Consider the following 13,088-nt stretch of genomic DNA (forward strand, 5'->3'; position numbering starts at 1 on the left):
TTAATGATTCATGAGCTATTCATGATGGAGACCCAGATACTATATTTAGACTATTGATCTGGGACTGGAACTCAGAAAAACATAACTAATCACACCATTGGTGGATTCAACAGATTAAAGCCCAAAGCACTGGATCTTATGTGCTGACAAGGTTGCATGTTTAAGGGTTTTTACAATTTTATTTCATATCTACATTTGGATAACCCCTCTTTGTCACTAAGTTATGTTTAACGTGCTATGCTAATTTTGTTAAGGTGATGTGAGGGGGAACATGTAAAACTATTTGGTACAAAAAAACCCTTTCCATAAAAATGTGATACTTGTCTGAGTGGCAACACTGGCCCTTCCTTACTGTGGAGTGTAAAAGATGCACGTGATACCTGACAGTGGGTTCCTTAAACAAACACAAGCACAAAACAGCACCAGTGGTGACAATCTGTGGCTCAAAAGCCTTAATTCAAGACAAATCTCTGGACTGCAAATACAGAGTTTGGGCCGCACATTTGAAAGGATTCGGGTTTGAGATACCTTCAAACAATGAGCAAACATGATGTTACATGTTTGTTTATTAACTGCATAAATAGAACCTGATGTTTGACATGAAGATCCAGTTAACCTAAAGACTTTGATGTGGTTTATGCGTTTTGTATTGTGTAATTTCTCTGTACTCGTAGCCTATGTCTGCTTAGAGTTTTACCTCCTGTTTTTTTCACAGAAACCCACTGAGATTTCTTACACACCGAGGATCAGTAATCAGCTCTAAACTTTAATGCAAAGGCAGAAACAGGGTGTTAACAGATCTAAAATGCCAATGCATGTTGAATGGTAAACAGCAGGAAACTCCATCGTTGGATTAACTTTGGGCAGGGCCCAGGGCAAAATTTAGGTGCTGGGCCACAAGTAACCTCCTGTTTGCAACATGTACCTTATTCCTACATAGCTCAAAACATGCTGTGTGATCATTTGATTTCACATAACTAATTTATGGAATATGCATCGTATAAGAACAGCATCAGATTAAACAATTAAGGAACTACATTTTCACAGACCAATGCTCTTCAATGCAGGGCTTCAAGATTAAGTAATGAAGCAGGACCCGCCTGTAGGTCATTCTCATGCAAGATGATATTGTTCTTGAGTTTAGCATATTCATATTACTAAAATAAACTACATTCAATGAAATGGCCACAAAACAGCTGCCGCACAGTGATCGTGGGGCTTTGGTTTTGTCTATTTTGGTAATCCAGTTTTGACAAAAGTCCAATCCACTTAAACTCATGTGCAACATTATGTAATACGTTGATCTGTGGTGCTGAGACATCACTAATTAAAATATATTTTACATATTCAGTTTATCTACATTTAATCTGAACGTTTTTAATAAAGTGCAGTACAGTGGTAGTGTTAAAGAAGTGAGGTCTTCAAAAATGGCTGGAATATAGTAACTTTTCTAACTTTACTTTGCTATTTCTCCCCAAATTTGAAAAATACAAATTTAAAAGCAAAGAATTAACAAAGGTGGCCAATGAAACGGCTTCCAGCCAGCCAAACACCCACCTCCACCCCTGTCCACACCCACACACGTGCTCATAAACAGCCTCTGAACGCCTGCGCGCAATTTTTGAACATTGGCCCGGCATGTTGTAACCGGACAGCTCCTTCTTCGGGTCTACGGGGTCGTCCAGCTGGGTTAAGCGATTTTAGCGCCACGACTTGAGCTTTTCTTCTATTTATTTTACACTTTTATCGTAACACACAAACCTGCCAGAGGAATGGCAGACTGGAAGTCGCAGGTCAGTTACAACTACAATCCGTCTTACCATGCCTACGCCTACGGCCTCGTGTACCAACCCGGGCCCGACAAACCCCACGGGAACCTGCCCAGCTGGGGCGAAGCTGGAGTCACGGATTTGAACAACTATAACGGGGTGACACAGGCCTACTACGCCACCACCGCCAGGACCCAAGACCAGTCCCCGCCGGGCAGTCCGGAGCAGCATGTCGTGAACGGCCATTGTCACTACCAGGGCTCCGGGGTTGTGTACCTCGGTGACGCCCATGCAGGCCGTCTGCTCCTCACCGGACCACACCGGGCTGCATATGACGCAGGAGCACACGAGGCCAGACTGGACGGAAGCGATTCAACCAGCGACTCCGAGGCGCACGCCTCACCAGGTACGTAGCTCTAACCTAAGCTAGCATTTTACAAAGAAGCTAGTGATAAAAAAAAGTTTGGTTAAGGTGACATTTCACTATAAGAGGTGTGTCAGCGCTTACATCTCTAAAAGCGCCGGTTTCTTCCTCCAGAATTGACCATGAACTCCAATTCAGCTCCATCTTTGTTAAAATAATAGTAAAAATATCCCGCCACTGCGCCTGGAAAAATTCCAAATCTCGCGACAGAATTTGAGAAATCACGCTATATGCCTATACATAATTTACATTAATGAAAAGAATAAGATGCTATTTTTGTTTCATTGTGCTGTAGTGGCTGCTTCCCTGGGAGCATTATGGGGAAAGATCTCAGTCTCACAAGCTTTGACAAGTGGCTGCATTGAGTCCACCATGTAGATGTGTGCTCACCCTGCTCACCATTTGTTCACCCTCACCCCAGATTCATGGAGTTCTGGCAGTAGCAGAGAAGGACGTCTCCCCCAGGCAGACATGGCCACCTGGGCAAAACACGAGCTTGACGACGAAGCGAGCAGCAGGAGTCCTGATGCCAGCGAGGATATTTCTAGCACTCTTGTGGAGGAGCCGAGGACCTTTGCGCCCACAGGGAATACGGGCATGGACACAAACACCTCTCATCATGTGCCCTTAAGTGCCCCAAAGAAGTCATGCACTACCGCTGCAAACATCCCTAAAGCAAAAGTTCGAGCAGCCTTCTCGGAGAGTCAGATGAATGCTCTTGTGCAGCGCTTCAGTGTGCAGAGGTACCTCACCCCAGCTGAAATGAAGAACCTGGCTGAACTGACAGGGATGACCTACAAACAGGTGAGGGATTTAAGAAGCTTGTTGGATCACAAGCGCTGCAAAATTGAATTTCCTGTACTCTCTCTGACCAGTTGGATCTCCTTCACCTTTCTTGAAGGTTAAGACTTGGTTTCAGAACCGAAGGACAAAGCTAAGAAAGCACCAGAAAGAAACCAGCTGGGTGTCTGAACGCGACACCACAAACAAAGGCAGCCCAATTCACGGAACCATCTTCACCAACGTTCCCTCACACATCCCATCTGTAAGTAGCTTCCATCATCTGCAGTGTGTAACACAATTTGTCAGTGGGGTTGTGTACATGTATATAATCATACTGTATACCCTTATTTTGGGACAAAATATGTATTTCACTGCATTCTGAAGAATGTGTTATCCTGGAGACCAAGAACTCAAAATGGAAAAGACAAAAGTTGGAAGGTAGTAGAAGTGGGATTAGACCATTGTCTTGCCCAGGTTTCCTGTTAACTGATGATGGAGAAACAGTGGCTTTGACATAGAACAAGACGTCCATAATGGAGGCCTAACCATAGTCCGGTTATGGCCTTAAAGGCGAGACGAAACATGATCAAACTATAGGAAAGCATGCACCTTTTTTTTTAATTAGATGCTAATTTGAACTACCATGTTTGCCTTTCAGTATCAAGGAGAAGCCCGGCCCCAGCTCAAGGAGCATTACAACCAGCACATGATGGAGGCAGCCTTCAAGAAGACCGCTCCACAGAACTTGGCCTTCTATCTGGCTGCTATGGGCTCTGCTGCTGGATCTGGTGGCTACCCCTCCTGGTCCCCTGGCCAACCCCAGACTGCAATGCCCAGCAGGCCCCATACGGCTGGCTGGTCCATGCCCCCAGGCATCAGCCCTTATGAATACAATCACAGTGCATTCAACTCAGCCAGCGTTGCCCCTGCAAATAACACGGGCCACGACACAAGCTTTGAATGCAAAGATGTGGAGCCCGTCAACAACCGCACCTCCGTAAACATCGCCATAGCACATAACATCAGCCAGTAGTTGATGTTTAAGCTGTTACCTGACAGCCTTGTTAATATTCTTCTATTCAAGTTTCCTGACTGCAGTTTGGAGTTTTCCATACTTCTGTTCAAAAGCATCTTACCTTTTTATCAAGGTTTTATTTTTATATACAACTATTTAATGTATGTTGGTGTGTTCTTTGCAGTTGGTATACTTGATGTGTCCAAGTTGGATGCATTCTTTGGATTACACTGTTTTTTTTCTTTGGAAGTGCCAATGTGATGTGCATACATTTCAATGCTTTCAATGTTTTTTTTTTTCTTCTATAAATACAGGATCACTTTGGTAACTTGAAATATTGTCTTTGTTTCACTTTGAGTCTTCTAGTGAGGGTGTGATAATATGGTATTTGATTACACTAATTTGTGATTGGATAGTTTGTAGCATGTGATGTGCCAGTTTTGCCAATTGCAGCCAATTAGAAACCCCTGTGGGGACATGGCTAATGTATGTAGGTGTCATGGGGCAGTTGGTCAAACTTACACACCCAAATGCTCAAAAGTACAGGAAGTGTAGCATATTTGGTTTACATAATGAACATCATGATGTCGGTAATAAAGGAAGTTGTACAGTAAATAGGGCCTTACAAAAGAAGAAAATCTACAAACTCTGGGGAAAACTCTACCCAGAGTTCTTTGCTGGCAATAATGTATTAAAAGGCATTTTATTGAAAAGACTATTTACATCAGGACCCAAATCACAGTCAATGGTTACCATAGAATACATCGACAATATTGCCCCCATCACCGACAATTAGCAACAGTTCTTCAATCTACAAGGCATCGCTCCTCGTACCCACTGCAGGGCCATGTGGAGCTTGACAGGGCCAGTGCAAAACATTACTTCTATATCAGAACGGGCTGCCACAATTTTGTGCAGGGGAGTATAATTGCAAGTAGTTGCACTTGCATTGCTGCATAATAATTCATCAAGACTACAGTTAGCTATCTCAGTGGGTAACTGGTATAATGAGGGGAGTACCAAATGTGTTGGTCCTGCCAAGCCTTGACAGACCATGGAGTGGCAACTGGAGCAGATGATGCCACACTGCACCATACAATGATTAAAATCATTCACTCATGTATCTCAGCATACATTTTACCCATTCACTCCTGATGGGACACAACCATCCCTTTTTACTGAAATATCCCATTTTATCCTTAAATACATGATCCCCCTCCCAAGCGCACCCTTCATCTGTCCATTCAGCCAACTATTCCAACAATGACAGCTCCAGTTCAACCACTAGCTCCTGTCAAATCAAGGTAAAAGGCCCCTGTTTCTCCTCCCGTTGACCCCATAGGAGGTGTGTGTGTGTGTATTGTGAAAGCAAGAGAGAATGAGGATTGTCTGTGTGTGCTATGAGGAATGTGTGTTTACAGCTGGCTGTCTGACCCTGTATGCATATTTCATGTCTAGTCCATCTTGAGGCTACGGTAGATGTAGCGAATGAATGCCAGTGAGGCCCAGAACGATACGCTGCCCAGCATCAGTGAGAAGACCATCGCCGTGAGCAGAGAATAGCCGAAGAACTCCGTGCTCTGCACCAGGCCGCTCATAGAGGACCGGTTCCGGTAGTAGAAAACAGAATAGACGAAGATGAAGAGGCCGGTGGAGCCGGTGCTGAGCACGCTCCGCCACCACCATCGGTAGTCCTCGCCAGACAGCAGGAAGTAGGTCAGCGCAACGGAAATGCAGGCGCCCACTGAGAGGAGGATGGCGAAGACGCACAGCAGGATGCCATAGAGGGTGTAATGCTCTCTGCCCCAAACTGTGGCAAAGATGTAGTACAGCTCCACTGAGATGGCACTAAGGGAGAACATATAAAAATACATAAAAAATAAAATACAAAGTAATACAAAAGCTAAATAACAGACTACCAAAAAAGTGTAGAAATACATTCTACACTTAAATCTCTGAGTAATATATTCATTATTTAACAATAAATTCAGTGAAATTATCTCATTGTGGGATGCCCTCTTTAAGCGCTTCCAATAATTCTACTTTTGCAGTAAAACCCTGTAACTGTTTCTGTTTAAAGCCTCAAACGGCTCACCTGAACGGCAGGAATCCGCCGATGGCCATGTGCACGGCCGTGTGTTTGTACCAGGGCTGTGTGGGGATCTGCCGGGCGATGTTGCGAGTGCGGCAGGGCGCCTGGAAGCTGCCGGCTCGGTTCTTTCCCACGATGCCGCCGATGACCGTGAGCGGGAAGCCCACCAGCACCCAGGCCCCAAGCAGGAGGAGCACGGTGGTGGCCGGCAGAGCCTGGGTGGAGCCGCTCCACCAGTGGATCGAGTTGACTACGCTCCATGTCAGGAACAGAGGAGCTGTGGGAAATAATGACCATGTGAATGAAGGACAGTCACTCTAGATTGCTGATAACGGACCTATTATTTCAGTGTTTTCATTGATGAAAATGAATGAGATAAAGCTGCATAATTGCTTAATAAGACCTGAAAGTTTTACGTGACAGAAGATCTTTTTTTTCCTCCCTTCCTGACCTTGAACAAAGGACTCTGCAAAGTATAAATTCTCTGAATATGTTATAGATACTAACAGAGACCACAATCATCATAAAATAATTCATCAGCATCACATTTTCTATCATGCTTTCCCAAAAATCCTTCTTCCACTTGATCTAATTTAACACGCACACATAGAGAATACTGAGAGGACAAATGGGAGACAGGAGGAAACAAAGAGGAAACTCAGCAAGGTTGAAGGATGGATGGAGATAAAAACATCAAGCTCGTGGCAGGCATGGCATTGAGGATGAGGATGAATCCTTCAAGTGTGAAGATACTAATAAATAAATGAAAACGGTTTATTTGAGAAAGGTTTTAAAAAATTTTAGGCTAAATGGATATGAAATTGAGTATACTATATAAAGCCAAGGCATGAAAAGAAGAAATGGTTTGAACACTGATTTTTAGGGATTAGGGAGGCTTTATTGATTGCTGCTCAACAGAGAGGTGGAGGGATACCAAAGCAACGTATCACCTTGCTTGAAGACACAAAGATCTGGACATGTATGAGTGCTCTCACATCAACAGTGTGAAGCGATCCAAAACTCTTCTTAATGGACTCACCGGAGAAGAGCGACGAGGTGAGGATGATGTTCCACGCCCAGCGCTGCCCGTTGATCTGCGTGTAGAAGCTGCACGACACGTAGCCCGACACGCAGCTGGTCAGAGCGTACAGGACGATGGCCGCAGAGTTGATGGCGCCGTGGCGATGCACGTTGAACATACCCAGCAGGGCCATGATGATGATTCCTATCGCAACAAGGAAGACAACAGAGCGGTCAGACTCCTGCAGCTGAGTTCTATGACTATGCTGCCATGGGTCAGCGCTGCTCAGAGAACAATGACCGTGCCCGACTTAACAGACCGCGTTCAGCTGTGTGTGTTGCTGTGTTCGGGTCTATTGGAGAATGGGCGCTCACCTGTGGCCAGAGTAAGGAACTGAGCCCCCACTCCCAGCACGGCACACAGAAGGCTTTTGTACGGGGGAAACCTGAAGACGTCAGTGTGTATGATCTTCCAGCCGTTGTCTCCCTGGTCCAGATCATCACAGCCGCCCTCCTCCTCTACATTGTACCTGCAGACGAGGGGAAAATGCTGTCACCAAGGACGTTATCATGTACCCGAAAAGCAGAAAGATTAAGATTAAGAGAGATTAAAGTTTTTCTATTAGAATTGAGGTCCTTAAGGGCCAGTGTGATTTGTCACAAGAGGGCGTGCAAAGAAATGATACCAATCCAAAAATATTTTGAATTCAATTTGTCTTAAACAAGATACTGTATAACCTTATATCACCTTGCACTCTTTCAGGATAACACCTACCGTATACAAGAACCTTGATATCAGAGGGAAAGATGTCTTAGTTGGCACGTATACATGACCTAAACTAGCCTGTACCTGCACTCCGAGTATTAGGTCCAACAGAGAATATGGAAGTTTTAACACCACAATGTATACATTTAAAGCCCAACTATATAAGACTATTATTTAAATATTTAGGACAATGTAAAAAAATAAAACCGCCTTTAAATTTTCACACAGCCCAATGTGACGTCTTTAAACACTAAAAAAACCCCAAAGATATTTAAATTACAGTGGTATAAAACTGAGAAAAAGCAGCAAATCCCCACATTTCAGAAGGTGGAACCAGCAATTTTTTGTCATTTTTGCTTCATAAATAATGACCTTTGTCAAAATTGCTGTAGATTTATTCTCTGTTGGCTCACTCAACTGTTATTGCATTGTTAAACAAATAAAACCTCAAACAACTGTTTAAGATATTTCAATAATCTTTAGAGCCTTAAGTTTTTTTCCTGAGACTTATTTATTACCCAAAGTGACACTGGGTTATACTGACGTCTTATCAGCCTTTCATATTAAAGATATGAAACATAACGCTTCCAGTACACGAGCCCAGAAACAACCACTTGACCCACCTGGCAAAGTCGTTCTTTAGGACCCGCATGAGGATGATGATGACGAAGCCCAGCAGCAGCACCACCAGCACCAGTGAGTTGATGATGGACAGCCAGTGGATCTCCAGTGTTTTGGGGAAGAACGAGTAGTCTCGGAGGCGCTCCGCTCTCCGGGCGTGAGGCAGGGGGGACTCGAACCAGCGCACGCTGTAGGTGTGTGTGACCGTCAGGCTGCCTCCACCCACCCCGACTCCGCCCACCACTGCGCCCGCCCCCTCCTCCAGGGGAACTGGTTTGACGTCTTTTACTGAGACGTTGGCGAAGATCACGGAGTTGCCGTTGTACTCAATGTTGAAATCTAGGTGAGTCCACAAACCGACCTGTTGGAGGAGAGAGAGGAGGGCAGGGAGAGAGACAAAGACAGAACAAAAAGAAAAAGAGGAGGAGGAAGTGAGGGAGGAGAGCAATGACAGCGAGTGTGGTTCAGCTGAAACAGGAAGTTGGCATTAAGATAAAACCTTTAAAGAACTTACAATCTTTCTGTGTTTGCCTTCATCACCCTCACAAAATCCAATCTGCTCCACATATCCCACAAACCCTCAGAGGCACAACAGGTTTACCTTGTGGCTGTGAGGCAGGAAGCCGCTCTCCTCTATGTATCCCACAAACCCCCAGATCGGAATGTCATCCAGGACGAACTCAAAGTAGAACAGCTCCTCGATGGCCTCACGAAGCTCGTCCACCTGACACACACAAAACATCCACGACTTCAAGGACCACAGCTTGTTGTATTTCAAGTGTTTACTTAACACAACTGGTAGAGAAAAGAACATAAAAGATGGTTTTGTTTATCACTGAGCCTGCTGTTGATTTTCTGGCATTCAACAACACACCTGTGACGAACTCACTCTGCTACATTGCCCTTTTCTCTAGAATCCAAACCAGGTTTTATATACAAAGGTGCCCCACCTTGACAGAACACCTGGCCTGTATTTTCAATGTCAGGTTTATTATTTCTGCAAAGAATGTTACATTTTCAGTTCTATTTGTTTGTTTCTGTATTTGTCAGCAGGATTACAGAAGAACTGCTGGCCTGGTTTTCACAAAACTTGCAGGAAGGGTGTAGCATGGGTCATTGAATTTAGGAGAGGATCCGTATCACAGGCAAATACACAAAGTATTTTTCACTTTGGTTAACTGCGAGAGGGCATTAGGCCCTGGCGGAATCAATGTCACGCATCTTAAAATCCAGCAGATGGTAGTAAAGTTCAACAGTGACATAACAGCCAAATGTAGAAATAGAATGACTCCGTATCACAGTCTACACTCACGGATACCAGTAATCCTCTGAGGTGGCCTACACATTACACACACTCACTCAGATGTTATACAAAAGCAGTTGTTATGAAGACTCTGGGACGGTGGTTTCATAGGAGAACTGGAGCAACTGTAACATGGCCACAACGATAACAACGCTTTTTTTGTCAAGCTAAGGTGTGGCGAAGGAAAAGTAATTTCTGGTTTTCACAAATGTATGTTAAGTATGTGAAATATTTCCAGTTTAGAAATGCATAATAGATACACATCTGAGAAGACGAGGTTTCCGCTTGGCACAACTATATTTTACCATCATTCTAGTAGTTCTGGAAATATTTCCATACACACAGTATATAGTGGTTGTGCTTGCAGATTTCCACATCATAGAAGAGTGGACCATTGGCCTGGGCGGGCCCAGGCTTTTACTTGAGGAAATGTTAAGCCATGGTAATTATCACTTGCAGGAGTCAATTTAAAATCAAGCTACTACATAAATTATTGACCCCCCTTTGAGTCCAGTGAAATTGAAGCTTAACCCACAATGTGTGGTAGTAGACAAAGCATTCAGCATCCTTGATACCTGATGCCTATCCTGGTCTTGTGTCAATAAATACCTGTTTCTCTGAAAGAGTGAGCTGGCAGAGAGTTTTTTTCTCCACGTTCTCTCTGAATCGGATGTGATATAACGACTCTGCCATCCTGTCACCATCCAACACTTCACCCAGACTCAGGGACTTGTGATGCACCTACAGATGAAGTGTTACAATATGAGTAACAGCGTGTAAAAAAAAAAAAAAAACAGTACCACAAAGTATCAGTTGGTAAGAATTCTGTGAGGGAAGCAGCAGATGCAGAGGCAGTTGTAGCAGGCAAATGGAAAATGAAAAAAAATTGCAGCAGGCTACATTCACACTTCATCACTGCCTGCTTGATGTTGAAGTACCACATCCTAAAAAGTGACTGCTATTGTACATTTGGGTTACACTGCCAACAACACAATCACACTTCCAATAATAGCTTTTACAGCAAAATATCACCTCATCCTGTAAAACTTGTGTTTCTGTACTCATCAAAATATGTTTGTGACAATCCAGCCAAGGCCTCTTCAGTAAAGTCCCCCAAAAAAAGAGCCTGAAATAAACTGTGCCACGTCCTGCTCACATGTAAACACATGGACACTGGGGGGGGGGGGGGGGGGGGGGGAGACAAGCAATCCTCAAGCCATTTCATTTTTTCTTCTAATCTTACATGACATTATCATGATTTATGCCCAGAAACAGCACCTTCAGGTGAAAGCAATTTTACAAGCAATGCTGAGACTTGTTATCTCTACATTAGCATGACAAAATAATCTTCACTTTCCCTCTTTGAATTGCAGCAGCCCATTAATACACAGCGAAACAGAACAAAGACTGACCTTCTCCGGCCGGCAAACAGGCAGGGTGTAGTAGTGATACGTCTCCTGGGGGTTATGATAAGGGCCCACTTTGTTGACATACAGAGTCACGTTGTCCCCCTGCTTGTAGCCCACTGCCCAGCCTGAGAACAAGCACAGGATCAAGACGCAGTGCAGGCCCATCGTCCTCTGGCAGCCACCTGGCAGGTGTCCTATTCCACACTGCATAACCCCTGTCGCAAAGATGGACAATTCATTAGTTCATGAGGGACAGGTGTGATTTAAACTAGATTGTCTGTCCTGAGACCTACAGTATGCGTCTCATTTCAAGTGAAGAAATGAGCTCCTGTCCATGCCATTTAGACCCAATATGTGATGATTTATATGCCAAGCGGTTTAAAATTTATGCAGCGTCACTCCCTCATCACTCTAACAAACACAAAATATAGAAACACTCAGGCAGAACTGTGAGACACTGTGTGACCACAAACAATTACAATGTCTTTCATACGTTTTACTGGAAGTGAATGAGCTCTGTCAGTTTCTATCTGTCCGTTATGAGTTTGTGAGAGCGTACATGAAGTGAAATCGCCCACAGACACGATCATAGGTGTCAGCTTTTATTTTTATTGCACTGAACACAGAATTTCTGAGTATGATGTTGCTTTTAATATCAAAAATGTATATGAAAAATATTTTTTACTTAAACTTGCACACTAATATGCACTAATACCACATTGTTTATTTTTGTTTTTTAAAAACCCAGCGATAGCAGCAAGCAGGCATAATTAACTCAAATCTAATGACCTCCCATAGAGTGTATTTAATAACATTAGTTTAGCCATACAAATGTTGTCACTTTCTTATAAATATATATACGTATATACATCACATCACTTCATCAATGCAATGGGTGTGTGAGTTGTCTGTATTTCAGTGCAATTAAAATGTAATTGATTACAATTTCCATTCTGTGTTGGGCATTATTATGCTGATATGCTGATCATCACACTGAAAAGTTAGAGTGCTCTAGTGACAGCAGATTTTATTTCAAATTGGACAGCCCCTGGAGGATAATGTACTGTATGTACTTATTAAGTATTTATACAAACATGTAGTGAATGAAGTAATAGCTAAAATAAACTATTCCTCAATTTGCTGCACTACGAGTAAGAGCAAGGTCAAGTATCAAAAGTGCCACGAAACAAATCCTATTTGTCTTGTAGATTCTGTGATATAAGAGGGCCTGACTGATTTCGTGTAAAACAAACAACTTAATCTACATCACACTGCTTTATTCAAGACAGCATAAGACTACAGACAACAAGCAAGCCAAATCTGCTTTACCGATATCTCTGTTGTGTCACTTCAGTACTGATGCTGCAGATCCAACAAAACCTGTCTGTCCGCCGGATTCCTCGGACTCCAGGCCCCGACAGTCTCCTCACTGCTCCGGTTTGCGCCGACACGGGAGCTCAATGTAAAGATTTACTGCTCAACATCTCGGAAATCCTCGATGCAAAGTCCCAACGTATTATGTATTCATTGCGTTCTAATCCGGGTACGCCAAGTACTTTTACTGACATATGAGACAGTGTAGAAGAGCGGGTCCGACTCCACGTCACCTTAAAAAATAAAAATAACGACGACTCGGCTGAGTTTTCCGGAGTGGGCGGAGAAACAAAAACACACCTCAGACGTTCCCGATTATTCGCACCCGGTGATACATCCCCCCTCACAAGCCATTTGGAATTGAAGTGGATTACTTCCGTGCCTTAACGCCACCGAAAGCCGACATTTAGACCGTTTATGACCCTACCTGAGCGACTCTATTATTTTGCTGTGCTGACCGGATTTCCTTCAACCTCAATGGACCAATCGCATGTCCTTCTAGCGCTTCCTCG

The 13,088-nt window shown here is 43.7% G+C and overlaps 2 protein-coding genes across 2 annotated transcripts; one reads left to right on the plus strand and one right to left on the minus strand.

The window, feature by feature from the left end:
- Positions 1-1,772: 1,772 nt before the first annotated feature.
- On the plus strand, positions 1,773-4,009 carry nanog (nanog homeobox). Its single transcript, XM_041961307.1, has 4 exons — positions 1,773-2,175; positions 2,615-2,997; positions 3,095-3,238; positions 3,635-4,009. The coding sequence occupies exons 1-4, from the start codon at positions 1,773-1,775 to the stop codon at positions 4,007-4,009; spliced, it is 1,305 nt and encodes a 434-aa protein (XP_041817241.1).
- A 524-nt stretch (positions 4,010-4,533) lies between these two features.
- tm9sf1 (transmembrane 9 superfamily member 1) lies at positions 4,534-13,038 on the minus strand. The gene is made up of 9 exons (XM_041961505.1): positions 12,532-13,038; positions 11,206-11,417; positions 10,403-10,534; positions 9,092-9,214; positions 8,493-8,851; positions 7,479-7,633; positions 7,123-7,308; positions 6,087-6,360; positions 4,534-5,839 (listed from the first exon to the last, which is right to left on the minus strand). The coding sequence occupies exons 2-9, from the start codon at positions 11,410-11,412 to the stop codon at positions 5,446-5,448; spliced, it is 1,830 nt and encodes a 609-aa protein (XP_041817439.1). The 5' UTR covers positions 11,413-11,417; positions 12,532-13,038; the 3' UTR covers positions 4,534-5,445.
- Positions 13,039-13,088: the final 50 nt, after the last annotated feature.

The sequence above is a fragment of the Chelmon rostratus genome, chromosome 20, assembly GCF_017976325.1.
Source record: "Chelmon rostratus isolate fCheRos1 chromosome 20, fCheRos1.pri, whole genome shotgun sequence".
Classification (NCBI taxonomy): Eukaryota; Metazoa; Chordata; class Actinopteri; order Chaetodontiformes; family Chaetodontidae; genus Chelmon; species Chelmon rostratus.

Excerpts from the sequence above, each read along its gene's own strand:
- tm9sf1 (XM_041961505.1), bottom strand. The coding sequence starts at position 11,412 with ATGCAGTGTGGAATAGGACACCTGCCAGGTGGCTGCCAGAGGACGATG. Across the intron at positions 9,215-10,402 it reads TCACTCTTTCAGAGAAACAG|GTGGACGAGCTTCGTGAGGC; the intron begins GTATTTATTGAC and ends TGTGTGTGTCAG. Across the intron at positions 5,840-6,086 it reads GGCGGATTCCTGCCGTTCAG|TGCCATCTCAGTGGAGCTGT; the intron begins GTGAGCCGTTTG and ends GTTCTCCCTTAG.
- nanog (XM_041961307.1), top strand. The coding sequence starts at position 1,773 with ATGGCAGACTGGAAGTCGCAGGTCAGTTACAACTACAATCCGTCTTAC. Across the intron at positions 2,176-2,614 it reads CGAGGCGCACGCCTCACCAG|ATTCATGGAGTTCTGGCAGT; the intron begins GTACGTAGCTCT and ends CCCTCACCCCAG. Across the intron at positions 2,998-3,094 it reads CAGGGATGACCTACAAACAG|GTTAAGACTTGGTTTCAGAA; the intron begins GTGAGGGATTTA and ends CCTTTCTTGAAG.